The sequence below is a fragment of the Tauraco erythrolophus genome, chromosome 2, assembly GCF_009769465.1.
Source record: "Tauraco erythrolophus isolate bTauEry1 chromosome 2, bTauEry1.pri, whole genome shotgun sequence".
NCBI classification, from domain to species: domain Eukaryota; kingdom Metazoa; phylum Chordata; class Aves; order Musophagiformes; family Musophagidae; genus Tauraco; species Tauraco erythrolophus.
Window position 1 is genome coordinate 30,988,537 of NC_141466.1, and position 22,895 is coordinate 31,011,431.

Sequence of the window (22,895 nt, forward strand, 5' to 3'; positions counted from 1 at the left end):
AGTAAGGAATGAAGTAGTTGATGCTTGGGTAGATATGAGATAGTTGGGGAAAATTACATGTCTTTTTGAAAGAAAGGTTATGCCTGTCTAACCAAGGAATCAAAAATCATTTGAGTAAAGATTGTATGGTATTTACCCTGCTAAGATTTCCAGAAAGCCTCTATGAAAGCTTCTAACAAAAAACTCTTGAAGAATCTAAAGCAAATGTGAGACTTACAAGAAGAGGTTCTTGCACAGATTAGTGGTTAAGACATTGAAGTCAAGGGATGGCGATATTGTTCAATCCTCACCAGGGAGGGGAGTTGCCTGTACTGCACATAAGCAAGCTGGAAAACATAATGAAGCGTAAAGTGATGTTTTCTTGCTGGATCAGCTTGAATCAGATCCACATCTGGAAGTCTCTGAGCTTGAAAATGGGTGGTCTCTGAGAAAGGAGTAGTAAAAAAATATCATATATGATTGCCCTGTTTTTCACCTTCCCTGAGCACATACTGTTGGCTGTTGTCAAGAGTCAGGAAGCTAGAGCTCTAGTGAGGCTATTCTTGGGCTGTTACGTAGATCAGAAGCAGCTCTTCCTCAGGATTTCAGTGCCGTGACTCAGAGAGGTTGGTTCATTCCTTTTGTGTTACTAAGAATTCATTTCCTAAAGGAGCGTCTAGTGTTTTCAGGGTTTATGTTCCAGGCAGAAGTCAATAGAAATAGGACAGAGTCTGCAATCCTGAAATAAGCCTTTGGTCCTCACTTAAGGGCCTTTGAATTTTCTCTTACTGCTCAGAAGAAATCTTGGGTCTTTTCGTTTTCAAGATGGGGTATGTTTGAATCCTGTTATCTGTTCCTGTTTATGAGAACCATAAGGTTCCTGTTTATGGTTGGGAGGAAATACTTAGTACTCGTGAATGCAGAAGCAGTCTAAATTTACCTTTTGGACACAAAATATGGTGTGGTTTTTGGTTGAGACTGACATTTCTGTACAAAAGAGAAAACTTCCTCTGTCTTGAAGACTATTAGCCTATCTTTATCTTCTCTTTAAAGGAATGATATGTAAAAGGATGATTTGGAGCCGTATATTAAACCAGCTGATATTGTTTTGTAAAGTCAGTTAGACTGGCCTAATCTTAATAGCTCATAAGATCTCAAAAATATGACCTACTGCTTAAAAAGAAATTTATTACTTGACTATATATTAATAAATCCATCATTGTAAACACTCTGGTAATCTTGCTTGGAAGATTATTGTAAGTCAATAAATTAGAAGCCATGCCACATAGAGGCTTAATACAAGATTTTAGGGTGTGTGTATGATTGTCAAATGTCGCTTTTATGGAATGGTTGAAGACCTCAGTCATGCTAAAAGATGGAAGAGCAACCATTAAGATGAATCTTCCGTTCCTTACAGCAAAATCCACACCTGTTCCAGTAACTTCAGCTACTCAGCTCTACCCTGTGTTCCTTCTGTAACTACTGTAGCAGTTGTTTTAACTACTGTAACAGTTGTTTCATAAATTAAATTCTCACTGTCTGTGGAGAAATCTGTCACAGACAGAAGTGTTCCCCATAGTTCTTCTTTAAACTAAGTAGTAAATACCAAATAGTAATAATTGTCTTTGACCAAATTAGAAACTGCAGATGAGAGAGCGCAACAAATAATGTCTTTGCGAACACTGTATTTTGTCCTATTATTCCTGAGATGTATTTTATTCATAAAGTTATATAGAATTTAATTCTATATTCTCTCTGTATCAGGTATAAGTACAAGAAAATGGCAGGAAAAGTTAACTGAAAAAGAAATTTCAGTGCCATCTACCTTTATCGTAATTCTCAAGTTCAATGTATGCAACCAATTGAATATATACTAAAATAATAGATACATTCTGTAAAATTGAATGTAAATACTTCAAAATATATTTAAATATATAATCTGTATGTAAAAATATAAAAATGGTGATCTGAAAAGCTTAAATGCTTTACTGAGCATTTTATTTTGTATGTTTTGTTTTATATGTTTAATATCACTTAGTATGTATGGCATGAGTCCTTAAATGTTTTTGACACCAAACTGCATGACAGCAGATTTTGAGTTTGGGAAAGTAGAGGAAAAAAACTAAGGAGCAAGATAAATTTCATTAGATGAGATTGTTGGAATTTTAAAATATTTCTGTTGAACGGAAAAGAGCCAGAGAAATGAGGGAGGGAGTAGCAGGATGGTGGCAACGAAAGGAATATTTCTTTATTGCTGAAAGATTTTCTGGTTTTTGTAAATTACTTCAACAGTACCTTTCTAAATCCCGTTTCAGAAAGGTGTACAGGCAACCAACTTTCTTCAAGTGTCTGCTTATGTTACAGCATAGGAATCATATGAAGGGGAAATAGGGTGGGAAGACAAGAAAAACACAAACATACTTTCATAACTTCATTATCACACTGTATCTTACTAGTTTTCTGATTCGAGTGAAACTAGGATGTTTGATTTAATTTGACAAGAGTTCCAGATGCAGGAGACCATTAAAGAAAGTTGCTTTCCAAGGGATAATTTTCAACTAGAAGATAGCTGAGAAGAAACAAAATAAAAGATGTGAAAGGGGAGCAGGCGTAGATAAGAGGTGTCAGAAGCAGCTCCTATGTGTGGTCTTAAGGACAAGGATAAAAAATTTAAATTTTATTCACATGTTGAAGAGAAGATTGTGGAGAAATTCAATGAAGAGTCATGCGTGATTGGAATAATAAGTTGGGCAGGTGGCTCTAATGCTGATATTTAGAAAAAGTTTATAATGCCCTGAATGAGAACCAGAACAGAACACTTGAAGCTGTTGCTCTCAAATGATCTAAGGCCCGTGATCAAAAAATAAGAGATGATGCATTCTAGCCAGCCACATTCAAATTCCAGAAGAACCTTTTAGTAGGTTATTTTTGTCATGTGTAGCAGAACCGTGGCTAAAAATGTTTGGAGCTGATTTGAGTTTCAATTACATGAAGCTTGCCTTTAGTTACCATCTAGCAAAAGTCACACACTGTCTTTTCATCAAGATATGACAAGCAAGATATGCTGCATTTCTTTTGGAAAGAATAACTTTCCATTCTTATATCAGAAGATTCTTCATCATCTGCTTTTGTCACTTTAGATCTAGAAGTGTTAGATTTATCATCGGTAAATTTTGCGTTTTGCAAATATTCAACAGAGCATGGGTGCAATGTGATACCGATGATCACTGTGTTACCAAAAGACACTGGACATTCTTGGGGTTTTTTAGGTAAAATTTTTGCATAAATTTTTCATTGTGAATTAATAAGTATCCAATAACTAGAAATTCTCATTCTATGCATCTCCAAGTTATTCTTTTACTTTTGCCCTATTCATGTTAATTATGATTTTTCTCCATTGCCATGGAAGATACTCTAGGAAGGAATGGGTTAGCAGGTTGACTCTCACTGTTAATGAGGATGAACAAAATGGCAACTTAGTAAACTGAAGCAGATGATAGAAGAGGCCATGAGAAACCAAAGTTCTAATTTAAGAGAAAATTGCTCCTTGCAACTTTAGAGTGTGTGTCATTTCTCTTAAGGACCAGATACTCCCTTATTCATGTTCCTGTATGGCATCATGTTCTTTAATCTTTACATAACTTAAACTCCTTTGGTATAAAAGAAAATATTTTTGATGGGTCTTCTGATAGTTGGCAGTATGGTGACTGCTGGCTTTTTCGTGTTGGGTCAACCAACAGCATTGATAACAAAAATACTGTTCATAAAATATTTCAGAAATGTTGAGGTTATCTTAAATGTATCTTTTATGGATGTCATATCAGTGTTTTCATTTGTTTCCGTGCTGCCTTACTTTCTTTTGTGAAATTTTCTATTAGCCAGAGAGAGATAACGAAGTATGCTGATTTTTATTTCCATTCTCAGCTTTTTATTATGTGCAATGGCTTGGCTACAGTGCTAAGCAGTTTTAAAAGAGAGCAGCAAATAAAGTAGTGAAGCACAACTACCTCCTTGGTAATGGAATTCATTGTTTCAGTCACTAAGTATTGTAATTCATTAGAGACTGCTAATATAGGCCGAAATGCTGAATTGTTACTTCTAAACCCAGTGAAAACCAATAAGCATAATTAAACTGCTTTTTCATTTGCTACAGAAATACAAGCCTGGGCGATGTGATGATATTTTGAAATGGAAGCCACCCAGCCTGAACTCCGTTGATTTTCGTCTAAAGATAACAAGAATTGGTGGAGAGGGGTATGTAATCTCTTCCCTTTTAAAATGTATAACACTCATGTGAATGTCCCTTAGCAGTTAATCTCTCCTCTGATATTTCTTGACATTTCCTGGGGCTAAGCCTTTCTATATTCTGTAGAGTTGGTTCATTGAAAATACAGGCAACTGTTGTAATCAGTGTTTTACTGAAAACAATGGCAGATGTTTATAACGTAAATTTACTCATTCTTAAATTAAGTTTCATAAAATTTCTTCTAAAAGTCCTGTTTGGATTTGGCACTACCCCTTATGTTTTTAGAAAGTAGGCAGGCTATATTAGCTTAAGCTCTTAAATAAAATAACTATTTTCCATGGGTTTTATGCAAAATAATAACCTAAGTTTCTTCCATTTTAGAATTTGCACATTTGCATATAGAGAAAAACAAAACTTGACATTTTTACTTGATAGGTATTCTTTGGTATTGTCTTCAAAACCATTAAAATCTTAATCAAAACCAGTGAGTTCTAATGGGAGAAGACATGTAAGTCTGTGTTACATTGATTCTACGTACCATTTGTCTAGTTCAGTCACTGCACATGTTAAATGGGGGCGATTCCCATGTTCACTTGTGCCAGGGAGGGGAAGGGTAAGATGGAGTCACTAGATTAAAGCTTGCCTTGGGAAAGATCTTGTTTAAAACAAAGTTAATTGATTTTTAGGTTGCTTAATGTTTTAACATCTGGGACTCGTTTCAGCTGACAGTTTGGAAGACTGTGACATTTAGCTTTTCTTTTTCTTGGTGTCACAGGCAACTCAATACAGTTAAACAATTAATTCATATAGTGCTTACGTATTCCAGAGTGCTAATAATGGCCCATCTAACTTTTAGACATTTGCATGTCATATAAATGAATATATTTGATGAACAGAGAGTATCATAGGAATATGAGCTTTATTCTGCAGAATGTACACAACTGCTAACTTCTGAGCATTTCATGAGGTCAAAATTATCTATTCAGACTTTTCTGTTTCAAAATACAATATAAAGTCCTCAGTAATAAAGCTATTTAGGAGAATATACAAAAATATTTTAAGTTTGACTTCAGAGAATCAGCTCACTACAAACAATTCCTGTTTGTTTGGCTTTTATCTAAGTCACAGAACTGTGTAATATGAAAGATTTCTGGAAAAAAAGGAAATAAAATTAAAAATTGCCCATTATTTGATAGGAAGGTTATTTTTATTACGGTATACTTACGACTTCTGTTGGAGTTTATAAACATAAAATAGTAGCCTGTGATTCCGAAGTAAAACGTAACAGATTTTTTCATTTCACATTAAAAAAGGAGTATTCGCTTGATTAATTATCACTGTTTTCAAATACAAAATGTCAGTGCTTTTGTGTTATGTTTAATGTATTACATCATAGACTATGTGATTGGAACATGAAAAGGTTATAAAATACGAGCCAGTAAAAAACTTTCTAAAAAGTTAGGCAGTTGGTAGCAAGTTATTAAAGAATAACTGATCCGTTGCGGAATTGGAAGCACTTTCTAACATTCAGAAAAGTTCTACCGTATTCCAGCTGTGTGAAAAAAAGTGCATTGCTCATATTGTGGAAATAATTACCTGAATTAGTCTGTAAATATCATAATACTTAAATATGCTAATGTTTATATTTCTCTCATGCATAAGAAAAATATAGTCCTGGAAATCTGTCATTGGGTAAATAAAGTACAATTCTTCCATATATGTATTACTTCATCTCACGTGATGGTTGACTGCTATTAGTATCATAAGTGTGTTGATCCAACAAAAAGAGAAGTTAATGAAGTACTGGGTGGAAAATAATAATCGGCCATTGTTAGGAGAGAGGTATTTATGTTAAGTACTGACCTATGGAACAGTAGCTTCTGCCCAGTGTCTTGATTTCAGCTGGGACAGAGTTAGTTCTTCTTTTTAGCAGCTAGAGGAGCTCTGTGGTTTGGTTTTAGTCTGGGACTCGTTATGAGGAGAATGTTGACAGCACACTGGTGTTTATAGCTGGTACTGAGACCTCAAAGACTTTCAGCTTCCCATTATTTTGCCAGTATGCAGGAGCATAACAGGATAGTGGGAGCACAGCCAGCACAAAGAGTCCAAAACTCCCCTTATGATTTGAATTTAAATTTAGGATTGAGGTCTACACTGGCCGATGAAGTATTCCATATCTTTCAGTGTCATGCCCAGTATAAAAATAAGGGTTGACTGGAAAGAAGGGCTTTTGCTCTTCCGGGTGCTCTCAAACTCGGTCTCTTGGAGTTCTGTCTCTCTTGTGCTCTCTTTTCGGGCCTCTTGCTTGTCCGGGATTGTGGTGTCAGGACTTACTTGTTTCCAGATTGTTAGTCCGGTATGGACAGGCTTTAGTCACTGAGTGGTGAGCATGAAACTGTGCATCACTTGTATATATTATTATAATTATATATTCATTATTATTGTTGTAACTGTTATTATTATTAAATTGTTCTTATCTCAACCCATGAGTCTCCTTCCCTTTTCCCATTTAATTATCTTCTCCATCCCCTGGGGGTGGGAGAGAGTGAGCAAGTGGCTGCGTGGCTTTAGTTGCCAGCAGAGCTAAACCACGATATCCAGTTACACACAAACAATGAATGAAATACTCCAGGTTTAACTGCTTCAGTTGTTAATTTGTGTATTCCATTTATCACTTGATACAATTTGAATTCATTTGAGGAAACTTCAGAATTATAGTGATTTTGAAGTTGTTAAATAGACTTTTTAAAAAAGTATCTTTTAATTTTAGACTGTAAAAAGTCAGTTCCTAAGTTCTGAGCACTACTGTAATAAAATGACTGATTTCTGTTTTGATGAACTGAATTCCTTGCTACTGGCAATTCTAACATGACAACGTCAGGCTTCCTGCCTCCCCCACCCTACTGAGGTTAAAAGCAAGCATTGATACTGGTTTCAACCTCTCAGGTAAAAAAAGTTTTCTTCTTCAGCAATCAAAAAAGAAATCTGGCATGCATTTGATAGCAGAGCAATACAGATGTGGTTCAAGTACTGCTATAGAATTAGTGTGTTCTTTCGGTACAGTTAAGCAATAATATTTACAGAAATAGAAGGTATGCCTTTGTATTGATCTCTTACTGACAAATGAGAAGCCAAAGTCAAAGTATTGATCTCAAATACTTGACAGCTTGAAACAGTGAGAATGGGGGTTGTCTGTAATTTCCAAGTCCTCTATTCTGATTTACAGGCTCATCTTTAAATCTTGAAATGCAGACATATCTAAACCTGTGCTTACAAGTGCGTGTGATCTTCTCACAGTTTGCAACCTAGCCAGTAGTGACACAGGCCAAACCTGTATCACAAAACTTCAACCTTGCAGCCCTTGTATTTATGGTTCCTTGTTCTCTTAAATAGTGAAAAAAAGCACATAGAAACATTATTTATTCAGTAGCATGAGATTAGAGCACTGTCAGCTGTTGGACATGTTTTTTGGATGGCATATGTAATTGAGATCCTGAACAGTTGTAAACAATCTTGTGCATTTTTCATATGAATAAAGGAGTTACCCCTAGGGAGTTTGCCAGATTTTAGTCAGTATGATTATTTTCCCTTTACCTAAAATTCCCCTGTGCTTTCAGTTGTGCATTTCCATCCATAGATCAGTCTGCAATAGTAATGTTAACTGCAAAATAGCCGCTGGGTTTCACTCCAGATGTAGTTCAGTTACAGATGAATGATCAATTGTTTGTATCTAGGGTTCAGTTATTTCATTACCGATATCTGGGAGTTTTGCCATTGAATTAAAAAGAAGCATAGGGTTTATGATCTATGAAGTACTTTTAGAAAAAGCTTCCATATAAAGATGTGGACTGCATAACAAAGAATAAACAAGAAGGAAAAACACCATACTATTGCATCCCAAAGAAAGACAGGGTTTCTGTAACCTCAGTGACTTAATCTTGACCCTACTGTTCAGTGCACATATTTGAAAGACATTGCAGTATTGCACCTTAGTGAGTTACAGCTTGCTTATCAGCTGAGCCATGGTAATTGTCCCCGGTGTATTGTCATAGTCCAGCCTGTCCAAGCATTAGGATGATGGTTAGATTAACTCTTTTTATGTTGTGTTTGCAAGAATTCCAGTTGGTGCTCTCTTGATCTCTTCCCATCACATTAATATTAAAAAAAAAAAAACAACCCCAAAAAAACAACAACTGACAACTTATTGAATCACCTAAACTGGAGAGTACTTTGTTGTTTATCTCTGGTGAATCGCATCGGTTGAACTAAAAAACCCTCACATGACATGTCCTTTGAAAAGGTAGGCCCACTTCCCAGCACTTCTCTATCATTTCAGGTTTACTACGACAATGGTCTCACAACAGCAATGCAAAGTGGAGGGAGCCCTTTGATCATAAACCAGTACCTTGTATTTTTTCATAAACTATGTTGATACTCAGAAAATAAAATAACAGGGACTTAAGCACATCAACTGCATTTCCAAATGACCTACAAGTTAAATGACTTTATCAGAAGAGAATGTGGAGCATATTTAATTGCTGTGTGCAATATTTCAGTTATATGTCTGACTCTAAGAATATTTCTTAAAAAAACAAAACCCCCAAGCCTTATTTAATTGTCACAAATATCAACTGAAAATATCTACATAATGCTAGATTTGTGGTAGCTTCCAAACCCAGAGTTTCTTAAATGTCTGTGCATCCTTGACTTCACCAAGGGCAAGTCCTGCCTGACCAACCTGGTGACCTTCTGTGTCAGAGTGACTACATTAGTGGACAAGGGAAGAACTATGAGTCTTGTCTATCTGGACTTCTGTAAGGCCTTTGACATGGTCCTCCAGAACATCCTTCTCTCTAAATTGTAGAGATACAGATTGTGATTGTTTGTTGGATAAGGTATTGGCTGGATGTTTGTATCCAGAGTTAGTGGTCAACAGTTCAGTGTCCGTGTGGGGATCGTTGACAAGTGGTATCCCTCAGGGGTCTGTATTGGGATCAAATACTGTTTGTCAGTGACATAGACAGTGGGATCAAGTGTACCCTCAGCAAGTTTGCAGATGACGCCAAGCTGAGTGGTGCAGTTGACACACCTGAGGGATCAGATGCCATCCAGAGGGACCTGGACAAGCTTGAGAAGTGGGCCCATGTGAACTTTATGAGGTTTGGCAAGGCCAAGTTCAAGGTCCTGAACCTGTGTCAGGGCAATCCCCAGTATCAATACAGGCTGAGGAATGAAAGGATTGAGAGCAGCCCTGCCGAGAAAGACTTGGGGATACTGGTAGATGAAGGACATGGACCTGTTGGAGTGGATCCAGAGGAGGGCCATGAAGATGATCCAAGGGATGGAACACCTCTCCTATGAAGACAGGCTGAGAGAGTTGGGGCTGTTCAGCCTGGAGAAGAGAAGGCTCTGGGGAGACCTTCTAGCAGCCTTCCAGTACCTAAAGGGGGCCTATAAAAAAGACAGGGATGATCTTTTTAGCAGGGCCTGTTGCAATAGGAGAAGGGATAACAGTTTTAAACTGAAAGAGGGTAGATTTAGATGAGAGATAAGGAAAGCGTTTTTTACAATAAGGGTAATGAAACACTGGGGCAGGTTTCCCAGAGGGGTGGTACACTCCCCGTCCCTGGCAACATCCAGGGTCAGGTTGGATTGGGCTCTCAGCAACCTGATCTAGGTGAAGATGTCCCTGCTCATTACAGGTGGTTTGGCCTAGACGACCTTTAAAGGTCCCTTCCATCCCAAACTGTTCTATGGTTCTATGATTCTTTTACAGTTTTTTAAATAGCCTATGCAAGTCCCTTAATTGTATCTGAATCAGACATACTAAAATCAAATTACAAGCAAGGCTTTGCTTTTATTGGCTTTGAGTGAATATCTTACTGGGTCACTTCGATACCATTTCAAATCACAGAATTATATAAATTGTATATAGAACCTTGAGGTATTGGAAAGAATCAGGACTTTTATAAGAGAGAAATTATAATAAAAGCTTGTTTCTTTTAAAAAAAGTTAGTAATCTGAAGTAGATGTCAACTCTTTTGTTAGTAGCAAGTCTATTTTTTTTTTTTTACTGTATCTATGATTAAGTAGACCGCATGGGGGGAAAAAAAATGAACAAAGTGTTTAGACAAAATTCTGTTTAGCTTGGGCATTGTCAAGGAATAAAAAATGAGAGATAAAGTACAATACATTCGAGGCCAACAGGGGCTTCAACTCTTCAATACATTGGTAATTACAAATCAACAACCAGATACAGATATCGTGACTACAGGCAAATTAAAGTTTTCCTTTTGTTAGATGTAATGTCTTCCATTTCTTCTGTAGATTAGAGAGAGCTTCTGAAGGGAGTGGAGGGGAGGAAGCTGCAACTGGTTCAAAATAACCATGAGTTCTTTGTTTGCTCTTGTATAGCTATGTTGTCTGTCACAAGGTGGCTTAACCATTTTGTAAGCTAGCCTTCCTCACTCTTGTGCTTTGAAAAAAAGAAGGTAACTAGCTGAAAAACCATGAAAGAGTTAATTGGATAGGTGAAGATCTGACAGAACTGACATGATAGTTTGTCTGGCCTGTGTTTTGTTGCTCCCTCCTGTCTTTTCATTCTCCCTTTTTTCTTATTCATAAATTGTCGGTTTGGACTGTGAGTTTTTTGCCTTCTCACCTGTTTGCAGAGTCAAAGAGCACAAACTTGTTCTTACGCATGCCATCCATCACAGAAAGGGAGCCTTACAAATAGCACCCTGGCAATAAAAATAATAATCCTGTATCCCTCTGGCCTCCAAAGATCACAGTGAAGATTGGGGCTGCATTTCTGTTGAGTATAGTGGAGTTATGAGGCAGAATGCAGATGATGTCGCATAGTAATTACAGAAAAAATAAGGACAAGATGTTGCAAATAGATGCAAAGATGCACCGTGTTGGAATGACAGCAGAAGGAGTGCAGGTTTCAATATATTAACTGCATTTATGGCTGTACTGTTGTTAAAGGAAGGGTGTGCTTCAAAGTTGCTTACTTTTTATGGAATGTAAGAGTTGCCAATGAAAGTAGAGGAGTAATTTGTTTAGCTATTACCTTTAGGCATTCAACTGTTGCCACAATAGGTCTTACTACTTCTGAAGAAATGTAGGGACCAGGGTTGAGCAAACTGATGGAGAGAGGATGTTGTGTGTAGAAAGAACAGCATGGTGGCACAAGAAGGGAAAGGGTAGAAGTATGCGCGTGCAACTGCCACCATTGGCATGGCAATGGAAACTGGTAGATATATGTTTCACCTAGGTACTATGCTGTAAGTATTTGTGCCATATTACTTATGTGAGGATATTTAAAATCCTTTCGTAACGCTTCAGTTTTTAAAAACTATTTTCGAAGTAAGACTTTGAATCTAACCTCTATTTATACTCTGGTACACTGAACATAATGTTGTACCTTCCACAACTAATACTCGGGATGCTCTTGGAATTTCTAATGTTGGATTTCAAAAACGAACTCAGCCTCATCTTTTTATATGTTCAAGTGGCAGCCTTGGGCAATCTCCATCTGTCAGATAATTATTCTACTTTAGCTACTCATTTCTCCAGATTTTTAAAAGCTTTGCCTCATGTCATCCTAAAATTATCTATATGCTTGCAAAATGGAATGTAAATGTAGCCTTGTGTGTTTTATAGACCCTGTTCCTTTTTCTTGAACTATCTGCCGCCTTAAAGCAGTCTTTCCGGTTGCTCATGTCAGCTATCATAAGGATTATCCACTCTGTTAAAGATCCATTTCTATCTGTAAGCGAGATCAAGAAAAGCTCCCAAAGAGCATATGCCTCTAAAATTTTCTTATCTCCTATGCACTTCTCTGCCCTATTTTACATTTGGATAGATATTTTATTCGTATTTGGTCACGTAACTTAGATTTCTTGCTACTTGTGAATATGGAAGTTGAGGGCTGATGCCATCCCCAGCTAAACAACTGTGAAGTGGTAGAATCCGAGAGAAGAGTGAGAGAAGCAGGCAGTGGAAAAGTAATCTCAGGCTTCAGGATAGCAGGCTTTGGCTTTTTCAAGGAACCAGTAGGTAGTATCCCATGGCAGGTCCCCTAAAGCGCAGAGGGGCCCAGGAGAACTGGTTGATCTTCATGGACAGCCTCCTCTAAATGCACAAGGACATGCCCTTTTCCAGTGTGCAGGAAGACAAGCAGGTACAGCAGAGACCTGACTTGCTTGAACAGGGAATTCCTGAGTCAACTCACAAAAACAATGAAGTGTGTGGAAGATGTAAGCAGGAGCAGGCCTCAGTGGGAAATATAAAAACAGTGTTTGGATATAGAGGGAAGGAATTAGGAAAGCCAAAACTCAGCTGGAGTTGAAGATAAGTGGAGGATTTCTATAGGTACCTTTGTAATGAAAGGAAGACTAAGGAAAACAGCATGCTGCTGATGCAGCAGAAGATGTAGTGAGAGAAGATACAAGAAGGGCTGAGGTACACAGTGCCTCCTTTGCTGTGGTCTTCACTGGCAAGATCTACTCTGAGGCCTCTGGGGTCTCTGAACCTCATGGCAGAGTGCAGGGAAACGAATTACTACCCAACAGGTGAGGAAGTTCAAGTCAGGAACTACTGAAGCAAACTGAACTTCAGGGTACTGGAGGACAAAGCTTTGAAACTGGGGCAGCATTTAGCACTTGTGGCACAGACGGCCAGCTGATAACTGGACTGCAGGTGGAGGGGATGATTCTTCACCTCTATTCAGCATTTGTGACTGCATCTGGAGTGCTGTGCCTAGTTTTGGGCTCCCCAGTTTGTTTTTCTTTCTTCATGCTTTGTTTATCATATATAGAGATTTTTTCAGAATACTTACTGTACCTACATTTAATTTAGAAGTTGTATGATTGTCCTTTTAGAGACGGGTTTTAAGTTGCAAAGCAAAATAACATGCATTTTTTTACAACAAGCAATTGGACATTGTTCTTTGTTATAGGCTGTAAAGGTTTGCCAGATGCATAATTTAAAAACTGTCTGATTTAAACAGGGAAAGTGTTCATCTTCCTTTCACTATAGCTTGAACAACAGATATACTGCTCTCAGACTTACTGAAATTCAATTCTGAACGTATTTTTCTTTTGCAACAATATAAATTAACATTTTGAATTATAGGAGTTATTAGTATTCTAGAACATCCTATTCAAAGTGTTTTTAATGCATTTTATAATTTGATATCAGCTTCTTTGAAATACAGTTTTGCGTGTACTATTTGGTCTCCTTCAGACAAGGAGTATTTGCTAGATTTTGTGAGTATGCCATAACTGATACCTTAATTCAGAGTAATTCTTCCTGCATTAATTGCCTACAGTATGAATTAATATTCATTTGTTTGGGTTTGGTTTTTTTAGTTTGTTGCTTAATGAGATTTTATTGTCTGTTTTCTTGAGTTTACAGATTGGTACATTTAAAACTGTATTTGGAAAAGAGCATTAGTATTAGAATTATTAGAGATTTGAATACTAAGTATTTTTCCATCGTGTTTGGAATTTAAGAAACATGTATTTAAGGAAAAAAAAAGCTCAGCTCAGATGACTTCCTTGACATGCTGTGGTGTATTTCAAAGAAGAATAAAGCAAACTAAGACAGGAAAAAATTATCACCATGGTACAGTAGAACAAACAGACTGGACAGCCAAAGATATTGTACTTGTTTTGTACTCTGCATCGGTCTTACTCTGAGTATTTTATTATTTAATTTTCTGATAATACCAAACTCACAAATCATAAAAGAACAGATATAAGCACTAAATAACAAATATATTAAAGATAAAAATAATTCATGACAGTCATAACTCCAAGAGTACTGTTCAGTTTGCTCTGATACCATCAGAATGTTTCAAAATTGGTTTAGGAATTAGAAGCCCAGCTTTTTGTGGCTTCCTGAATTCACAAGTACTTTGGAATCAGAAAAGCATGTCAACAAAATAAATGACCGTGATGCAGGTTGTTTGCATTGCTGCCATGACAGTGTTATCAATATGGTATGCGTACAACTGTGGGCTTCTAAAACACAGCGATTATCAACCGTTTCACCTTCCCTGTTCGATAGCCAAGAGAAGCTCTTGGTATGTGTGCAGAGACATTAGAAGAGAAACCTACATCATTATTTTTTAGAATAATTATGCAATATTTCTGGTTTTGTAGAGATTCAAGTTGTGATTATTGACTTAAAAATATATCTATATATATGAGATGAGGGGGTTTTTAATTAGCATTTTAAGGGACATTTGCATTCTGAGGAAATCAGTTGGATTTTTAATATGTTACTTTAATGACTTTGTATCTGCCATAGGCTTGGTAATTCACACTTGCCATCTTTTTGGCTAGCACCCAGCTTGTAGGTTTTTTTTCTGGGAAAAGATGCTTATCCTATTGTAGAAACACATCAAAATCAGTGAGGCTATGAGTGTATGTATCAGTCTGTGAGAGACCAATTTGCATAATCAAGGCCTGATGAGTCAATGGTAATGAAGAATCCATGTTATTGCTTCCCTAAGCGATAGGGAAAAGAGCAGTAACTACTGGGTATGGAGCTTGTGCGCATAGTGCGCTTTGACAGGGAATATCTAGTGCTTTGTAAAAAGCCTTTAATAGTTTTCAGTAGAGATTTGGTTCCATCTGACAACAGGTGTAAGCATGTCATCCTACTAGAGGATCTTAAAAAGGCCAAATTCCTTATTTTCATATGCTTCTTGTGCTTTCTTGCTTTTACAAAGCCGTCTTATGACAATGAGTGTGAAGTACAAACACAGTTTTGTGCTGAATTCTATTCTGAGATCACCTTTGAGGCTTTTATCTTAAACACATGGAAGATATGTTCATTCACAGAACCTATTTCATTTTTAGCATCATTGTATTTGTGAGAAATAAACCTTTATTTTAACTTTGAAACCCAGATTTCCAAGGTCGTAAGCTGTTTCAGCTTCATGTAAAATGAAGCAGATTTTTTAATTTATAAGTATATATACCTACATGCATATATGTGTGTGTGTATACACACACAGGTGATCGCTTGTCCTGATTTCAGCTGGGACAGAGTTAGTTCTTCTTTTTAACAGCTAGAGGAGCTCCGTGGTTTGGTTTTAGTCTGGGATTCGTTATGAGAAGAATGTCGATAGTGCACTGGTGTTTATAGTTGATACTGAGACCTCAAGGACTTTTCAGCTTCCTGTGTTTTGCCAGTGTGCAGGAGCACAACAGGCTGGGGGGGAGAGCAGCCAGGACAGAGGGTCCACAACTCCCCTTATGATTTGAACTTAGACTTAAGTTTGAGGGCTAAATTGGCCAATTAAGTATTCCTTATCATGCAGTGTCATGCCCAGTATAAAAATAAGGGTTGACTGAAAAAAAGGGATTTCACTCTTCTGGAGGCTCTCACACTTGGTCTCTTGGAGTACTGTCTCTATCGTGCTCTCTTTTCTGGCCTCTCGCTCGTCCGGGATTGTGGTGTTGGGTGTTGGTGTTTCAGGATCATTTGCCAAGACAGGACAGGCTTTGATCACTGGGTGGCGAGCAATTACACTGTGCATCGCTTCTTTCTATATATTATTATCATTTATATATATATATTCATTCATTTATTATTATTATCATTATTGCTTTTAATTTTATATTATTGTTTTTATTAAATTGTTCTTATCTCAACCCACAAGTCTCTTTTCTTTTTCCCCTTTAATTCTCTTCCCCATTCCCTGGGGGTGGGGGAGGGTGAGCGAGCTGCTGTGTATTGTTTATTTGCTGGCCGGGCTAAACCACGACACAGCTGCTGCTTTACGTTAAAAACACAAACAAAAATATAGAAGAATTCCCGTGGCTGTTATGAACCAAAACAAAACTGTCATCTTTTCCTCCTCATGTTCATGTATGGGAACCCTGTCCTCCTTTTGTCATGGTACTTAATTTCAAAGATAATCCATTTTATTAAATCTGACTTTGCTGTTTCCAATTCTCAGCTTTTTTCATGTAAGTATATTTCTTAACTGGATGTTCTCAACTCCTTTTTGTTATTTTTCCTGCTTAAACAATATGAATTTCAATACCTTGGTTTCATGGTTTTAAGCTAGATAACTAACCAGTTCTGCATCTGTACTCTACCGTCCAGTATTCCATCACAGGCTTATGAATAGTAGAAAAGTTGTATGTGACTAATAGAGAAACAAACACCAGCATGTTGCTCTACTTTATATGTACAAGCTGAATAATTTTTTTTTATTACCGAACCACAAAATTTATGTACTCTGAGATACAAAAGGATGTGAAATATAGAGGCGTTTGGAGACTTTTCTAATGTTCTTGAAAGATTAAAAGTAACCTTATTGAAACGCTAGTCATCTTGTCTATTTATTTTTTTAATGAGTTTTAATGGGGCCTCTTATTACATACTCCCCCAAAGCAATCCATATATCTATATTGTTTTTCAAGATGGGGAAAAATGAAGTCTGGAGAAAACTTGCTCGGGGCAGCACCATGTGTTAGTAAGAAAAGGGCAGTCCTCAGCTGTACCCAGCAGATGGCATTTTTCCCCCTTACAACCACTAAATATTTTCAAAGCTATAATCTTTGACTATTCTCAGTACTTAAAGTCTTTTTTTTTTCCACAAAGTATTAAAAGGTTGCACTGTTAGCAAATATTATGGATTATAAATGAAATATATGTACCTCCAATTACAGGACAGCGAAGATTGGAATGAGGAGAGTGAAACAGTATACTGAACTTGATTTCTCCCCCCCCCCCCTCAAGTCTGCATATCAAAACCATCATCTCTCACAGATGTTTATAAAATCACTTCACTCTTTTGGTCAACGTTAAAGCATCAAATCTCTAATGCTCAAGCGTTTAACCTTTTTACTCAGGAGTACAAAATTCTGCTTGAAAGTGAATATTCAGTGGTAGGAGATCACTGGATTTGGGGAGTAGAGCAGGGTAATGGACTCAGAAGTGAATCAGGTATCTCCTCATGAAGGCTCTGAACTATTCTCTCCCATGCAGAATGGAAAATTCATTATGGACATGGTTAACCCTTCTCAACTAACGTATTAATAACATTTCTGAATTCTTAATTTGTGATGATAATGATCTGTGCACAGGTCCGATTCAGGACTCACTATTTTTTGTTCTACTCTCGCTCAGGCAGAGAAGCAGAAATGACTCTCAAGCCTCACTGAGCAAGGTGTTTGTGCTAGATGATAAACTAGAATAGTTTTTTGGTTTTAGAAGAGATGGTGGCACAGCATGCAAATGCTTGCTTCCAGCTGAGATAGATCATAAATACAGCTTCTTTTAACAGCAGAAGTATTAAGCTTCAGTTATTTGAATTATGTCATTAAAACTAGATAATCAAAACTGGTCATTTTCCTCTTTTACTCAGTGTTATAACAGGATCTGATGAATGAGTTTTGCACAAACAGTGCTGATTTCTCTGTTGTTTACCTTAGTTTCTCTTTTACGTAGGGAATGCTATTATGCAATTTTTTTTATATGCATCTTATGCCAATTGTTTCTCTTTGTAACACTGAGACACATGCACTGTGGAGTTTTCCAAGTGTCTTCTGAGGATGATATCCTGCTTTTTTCAGAGATAATATTAAGTTTCCTGATATTATTTGATGAATTTTTATGGTTTGGTAGAGCCTGTATTGGCAAGAGGCATACAGTGTCTTGTATGCTTTACTCTTGTAAAACACTCATTTGAATAAAAATAAGTTGGTAGAGGCTATGCCATACTTTTAAAGACATGGGACAAATTACTTAGAATCGTACATTGTTGACATGTTTATTAGACAAGCCTAAGGAGGAAGAATGAACCCTAACTAGTACAGAAAAGCCTTTCTTTTAAAGAACTGATATTGAAATTCTACAGCATTGTCTGTTCTGTTGCTTTCTGTTGTATAGACTGAGGATCATTCATTTCCCAAAGGATTTTGTATAGCATTTGATCCAAATGTCCGTTTGTTACTGAAAGCTGTGTTATGAAACTACTGATTCTTTTTAAATGAAAGTTGCATACAGAAAGATTTTTAAACAATCCAGAAATCCACAGCATAAAGATACTATAAATGTAGACTTTGCAGAGTCACTTCTCTTTTGTAGTTTTTTACCAAGTGAATATTTAAACAGTGTAATATAGTTATGTACTCTTGTTTAATGCAGAAGATACATGTCTGTTGTTGCTCAACCTAAATTATTCCTTTGATTCACTAAATTTGAATTGGTTTTATTTCTTGCAAGAGATAAAGTGCATAGAAGATTTTTCAGACAGAAAACCAGAAACTGATACGACAAAAGGGCAAGAATGTGGTGATAACTTAAATTAATGCATCTGATGTAATAGCTCCAGGATCACAAATAGGTTTTTTTAACTTAAAATGAGGGAGAGAGAAAACAACTTCTTTGTTGGGTTTTTTTTTGGTTGTTTTTTTTTTAACATTGCATGGTTTCCTGAAGCTGTAAAACAGCAAGTCTTTCAACAAGAAAAGTTGGCAGTTTTGAATTTTTTTTGACAAAGCCTCATCCTGAAGTTTAATTACCAAGGGGACCTGCAACTATAAAAACACAGAAGTTATGGAATGATACTAGCAGTGAGCAAAGGTGAGTTGAGGGAAGAAGTGAGATGGAGGAAGCCTTAGTTCTAGAGAGCTTCCTTTTTCTACCCCAGTTTTAGATAATCTGTTATTTATTTACTCGTAGCTATGGGAGCTTTCTACTCAAGTTTGCTGTGCTTAAAAACAAACAAACAAACACCACAAAACAGCAAAAAACCCTATGAACTCTGAGATTCTGTTGATACCTACTGGTGGTCTATATAAGGAGAGACCACCGATAAGCTTGTACGAAGGTAGGTTTTAAATAAAACTATGAAGGGAGAAAAAATAATGTATCGTGAGGAGAACAACCATTGTTTCAACTGCAGTGAAAACAGACTAGCTTGGATCTACAGAACTGACCGGGATATTGGGACGGTTGCAGAAAGTCTGTTTGTAGCATAGGTGTAAGCTTGAGAAAGTTGGGTAAGAATGTTGCAGCTCTCACAAACCCTCAAGTATAAGGATGCACCCTCTCTCCTCACTCAGACTTCTCTAGCCTGGGTGTCTTCATAACAACTTAAAGAACAAGAATTCTTCAGCTTGTTCGTCCTGAGGAAAATAATTCTCTTATCCTTTTTTTTTTTTAATTTTCAAATGTTAAATACAATGTAATTATTCTATCTTAGCTTTGAGTGATCTATACCTGAATGAAGTGCCTGTTTGCTGTTTGATGATAGATTTTCTCTGCCATAATAACAAGGTGGCATTGAAAGTAGCTTCAAAGAAAGGAATGACCCATTTAATTTTTAAACAGATAAAAGATTTCTCTGAAGGAACAATTAAAACTTGATTTTGCACCATTTGTAGTAATTGTTGTCTGATAGATATTCTTTGACTGGTTCAAGAAAACAAGTGTGTGCATATAAAGTAAAGTAAAGCTAGAGTTATTTTTTTTCTGTGCATTTTAAATCAATCATGGGTACGTCGTCTTCCAGTAAATGCCGGATGTGAAAAGTTAAAGCAATATTTTGAATGTGAAATGAAATATATTAGACAAAAACTGGGGAATTGTAGGAACTGCCAAAGTAATCCCATTGTCACTTGTCTGTGCATGTAAAATGTAGCTGAGGAACATTAAGGTTACAGCCTAGCAGCCAGAAGAAATTTAATTCCTTCAAAAAGAGTTGACCCCAGGATCTGTGCATTACTAGTGCTGGGATGGGTAGATCCAGAGCACAGATCTGTAGTAGCTGAGTAAACAAAATAACTTCTACCACTCTAAAATTGCACTTTTCTTAAGAAACCATGTTGTAGAAGAAGATATGAGACACTTTGCTGTTGGGTTTCCTAGCTGGTATAAAACTTGACAGCAGGGACGTGTTAAAACGTAGGTTTCCCATCATCTGTTACAAGAATATGTGCTCTGAGTTTGCCCTTTTCTTTCTTTACTTCTGTGACACTGTTCCCGGATAGACTCAATTTTGTGTTCCTGCTAAAGTTTTATTCATTCTCCTTTCTTTCTCTCACCCATATTTGCATGTGAGTCTTCAGGGTTGGTTTTCCAGTAAAGGTGATTCTTTTTTATTTGCTGTCAGTTGCTACTCCAGAGTGATTGAAGTCCTGGTTAAAATGCATAGGATTTCCATGAAATAACTGAAATTGCATTCCTGTATGCTGATTGATAAGTTTTTCTCTCTGATGGTCTGAAGATGTAGGTAAGACTGGGTATATAGGAAAAGGCCATGCCTTAGCGTTATTTTGTTATGCTTATCATAGATGTTTTTTAAATAGCTAAATTTTGAGACATCAAAGTCTGTCTTCGTGCTCGAGATTAACTTGCATGCTCCAGTCCTTGTTCTTCCCAGATACCTCACTTAGTCTAAACTACTTTTTTCTAGAGAGTTTGTCTTACCTTAAATCAGACCTGAATTAAGTTCACAGTGTTTATAATTAACAATGTGAATTTTTTTTTCTGTTATAGCTGTAATTAATTGCAGTTAACTATATTACCTAAAAAGGCTTATTATCCTTGCAGGTAGCTTATAATACTGCCATGAGGATCTTCTACTTGGAAAACTAAAATATACTGAACCATGTTACACTGATTTTTTAGCAAGCTTTTTTTGGCAAGGGTAAAATATAGTCCAAAAGGACACTGAAAATTGCTTGCAGTAAAAAATGATGTCTTGGAGGCATATTGCAGAAGGAAAAAAAAAAACCACCAAACCCACTCTGCTTTACTGTACATTTGTTAATTAATAACTTAATATTACATTACATAAATCTTCTCAGAAACAGATTAAAGAAGAGACAGAGCAGGTCATCCTGATACCAGTTAAATCAGTAGTTATCAGCCAGGGACTGGAAGTAACCAATTTTTTGTCCTACGCAGTTAGCATTTAATCGTAATTGCTCTTTCACTTGTGCCCTACATAATAAAAATTCATAATTCAGGACAGTAAATGAAAAGATGCTCTCTTTCTGTAATAATAATACAGCAATTTTAATGAAGAATTCAATTATTTTTTCTCACAGTTTATTGGAAAGATATATTTTGCAAGTTGCTCATCACCCAGACCTCAGCTTCTTTGACTTTTTATAGAGTGTGTCACGAAATAACAATTTCAAGTAAAGTCTCAAAAGCTGGAAGAGAGAGACTAGGAGTACTGACAGCATATGAAGAGCTTGCAAAATGGTTATATTGGACAAAAAATTCTGTAGAAGCAGCTCCCCGATATGATGCTGCTTCCTGGTTGTCTTCCTCAGCCCATGTGCAGGCACGCAGGTGGGTCTGGCTCCGTGGGACTTCTTGGGGTGTTTGTGAACTCAGGTGTGACTCTAGCCCAAGTACCTGGGAAGAAGGGAGCCTGGCTAGTGCCCCATGTGTTTTTAGTAGCTGCATCAGGTTTTTATTGCTGTGGAGATCATGGCTGCTTAGGAGAAACTGGAAGAGTAGTTCTCAATCTGGGTGCTGTTGCTGTGAAGCAAATGCTGTGTGTGGAGCAGAGGCATCTCAGAATCATTTTTTATTCCTAATCTGTTTTCTGGCTACCCGCTGTTTCTTAGCATTGTCCAAGCTGCCATCATCCCAGCTCATTCCCACTCCTCTCCTGGTGTGTCCAAGGAAAGTACGTCTTCTCTCTAAATTTGGGAATTGAGATAAATGCTGCTAAAGTTTGGTGAAAGAAGGAGAAAGAGGAGGATGTATTGGAGGGAGACAGTCATCTTTAAAAGTCTGTACAAAACAAAACCAAGGGGCAGCTGAGTGTTATGGTCAGAAGTAAAGGAAAGACAGAGAAATGGAGAAAGGGGTTACTGGAGGAGATGTGGCACTTCTGAAGTGAGGCAGAGCGCCCTGAGAGCAGAGCAGTGATTTCAGTTTTAAAGGAGCCTGATGGATAAGGATGCTGATTTTTTTTTTTTTTTTTTTTTTTATCAGAGCAATATGCTAGAAAGACAGAGCAGCTTTGCTGCAAATGCCTTCTAGATTACAGATGCAGTAATCAGTGTTACACTGTTGGTAGTTGGTATTACAAGATTATAGTCCTTTCCTTTGTCATGCCCAGGAAAGTACTTCAACTGCATTTCTTAATACTTCAGAATGCAGAATACTTCATTCTGTGTTTATTACTACCTGAAGAATTTTGATATAAGAAATTTCATTAAAAAGTTTGTGTAATGAGTACACTGAGGGATTTAATTTTATAATAAACAGAGGAGCTAAATCTTGCACCATCCATGCAATAAGAAACAAGAGGGAAGCATTCAGTAGAGTTCATGAAGTCTCTGACAGCCTTCCTACCTTATTTTGTATGGTAGGTTGGTTCATACAAGACAAGTGTTCATGTGTTTTCCTGGTGGCACTTCTATCTGGATAGATGGCAGCTGGTGAGTATCACTCAGAATTCCAGACAAACAAGTCATTGTTTGTTACGGGCTTCACTTCAGGATTGCAATCTGCATACTTCCCCGTGAACCCATACCTAAACGGTTTGTAGACTGTAATTCAATAATTTCTTTGGTTGTGCATGATTAATTAATAAAGCATCTGTTTTGAATAAATCATGAAAGTGGTATGGGGAAACAGGAAGAAAAAGGAATCAGTTGGTGTGGCTAAGGGT

General features: G+C 37.0%; 1 protein-coding gene across 3 annotated transcripts in view; it reads left to right on the top strand.

Annotated features, from left to right (window-relative positions):
• Positions 1 to 22,895, top strand: part of RNGTT (RNA guanylyltransferase and 5'-phosphatase) — a 203,583-nt gene that overhangs the window by 133,359 nt on the left and 47,329 nt on the right. For all 3 annotated transcript variants that reach the window (XM_086608204.1, XM_086608205.1, XM_086608206.1), the window contains one exon: positions 4,133 to 4,233. In XM_086608204.1, coding sequence (XP_086464330.1) covers positions 4,133 to 4,233 — 101 coding nt within the window. The remainder of the gene's footprint in view (positions 1 to 4,132; positions 4,234 to 22,895) is intronic.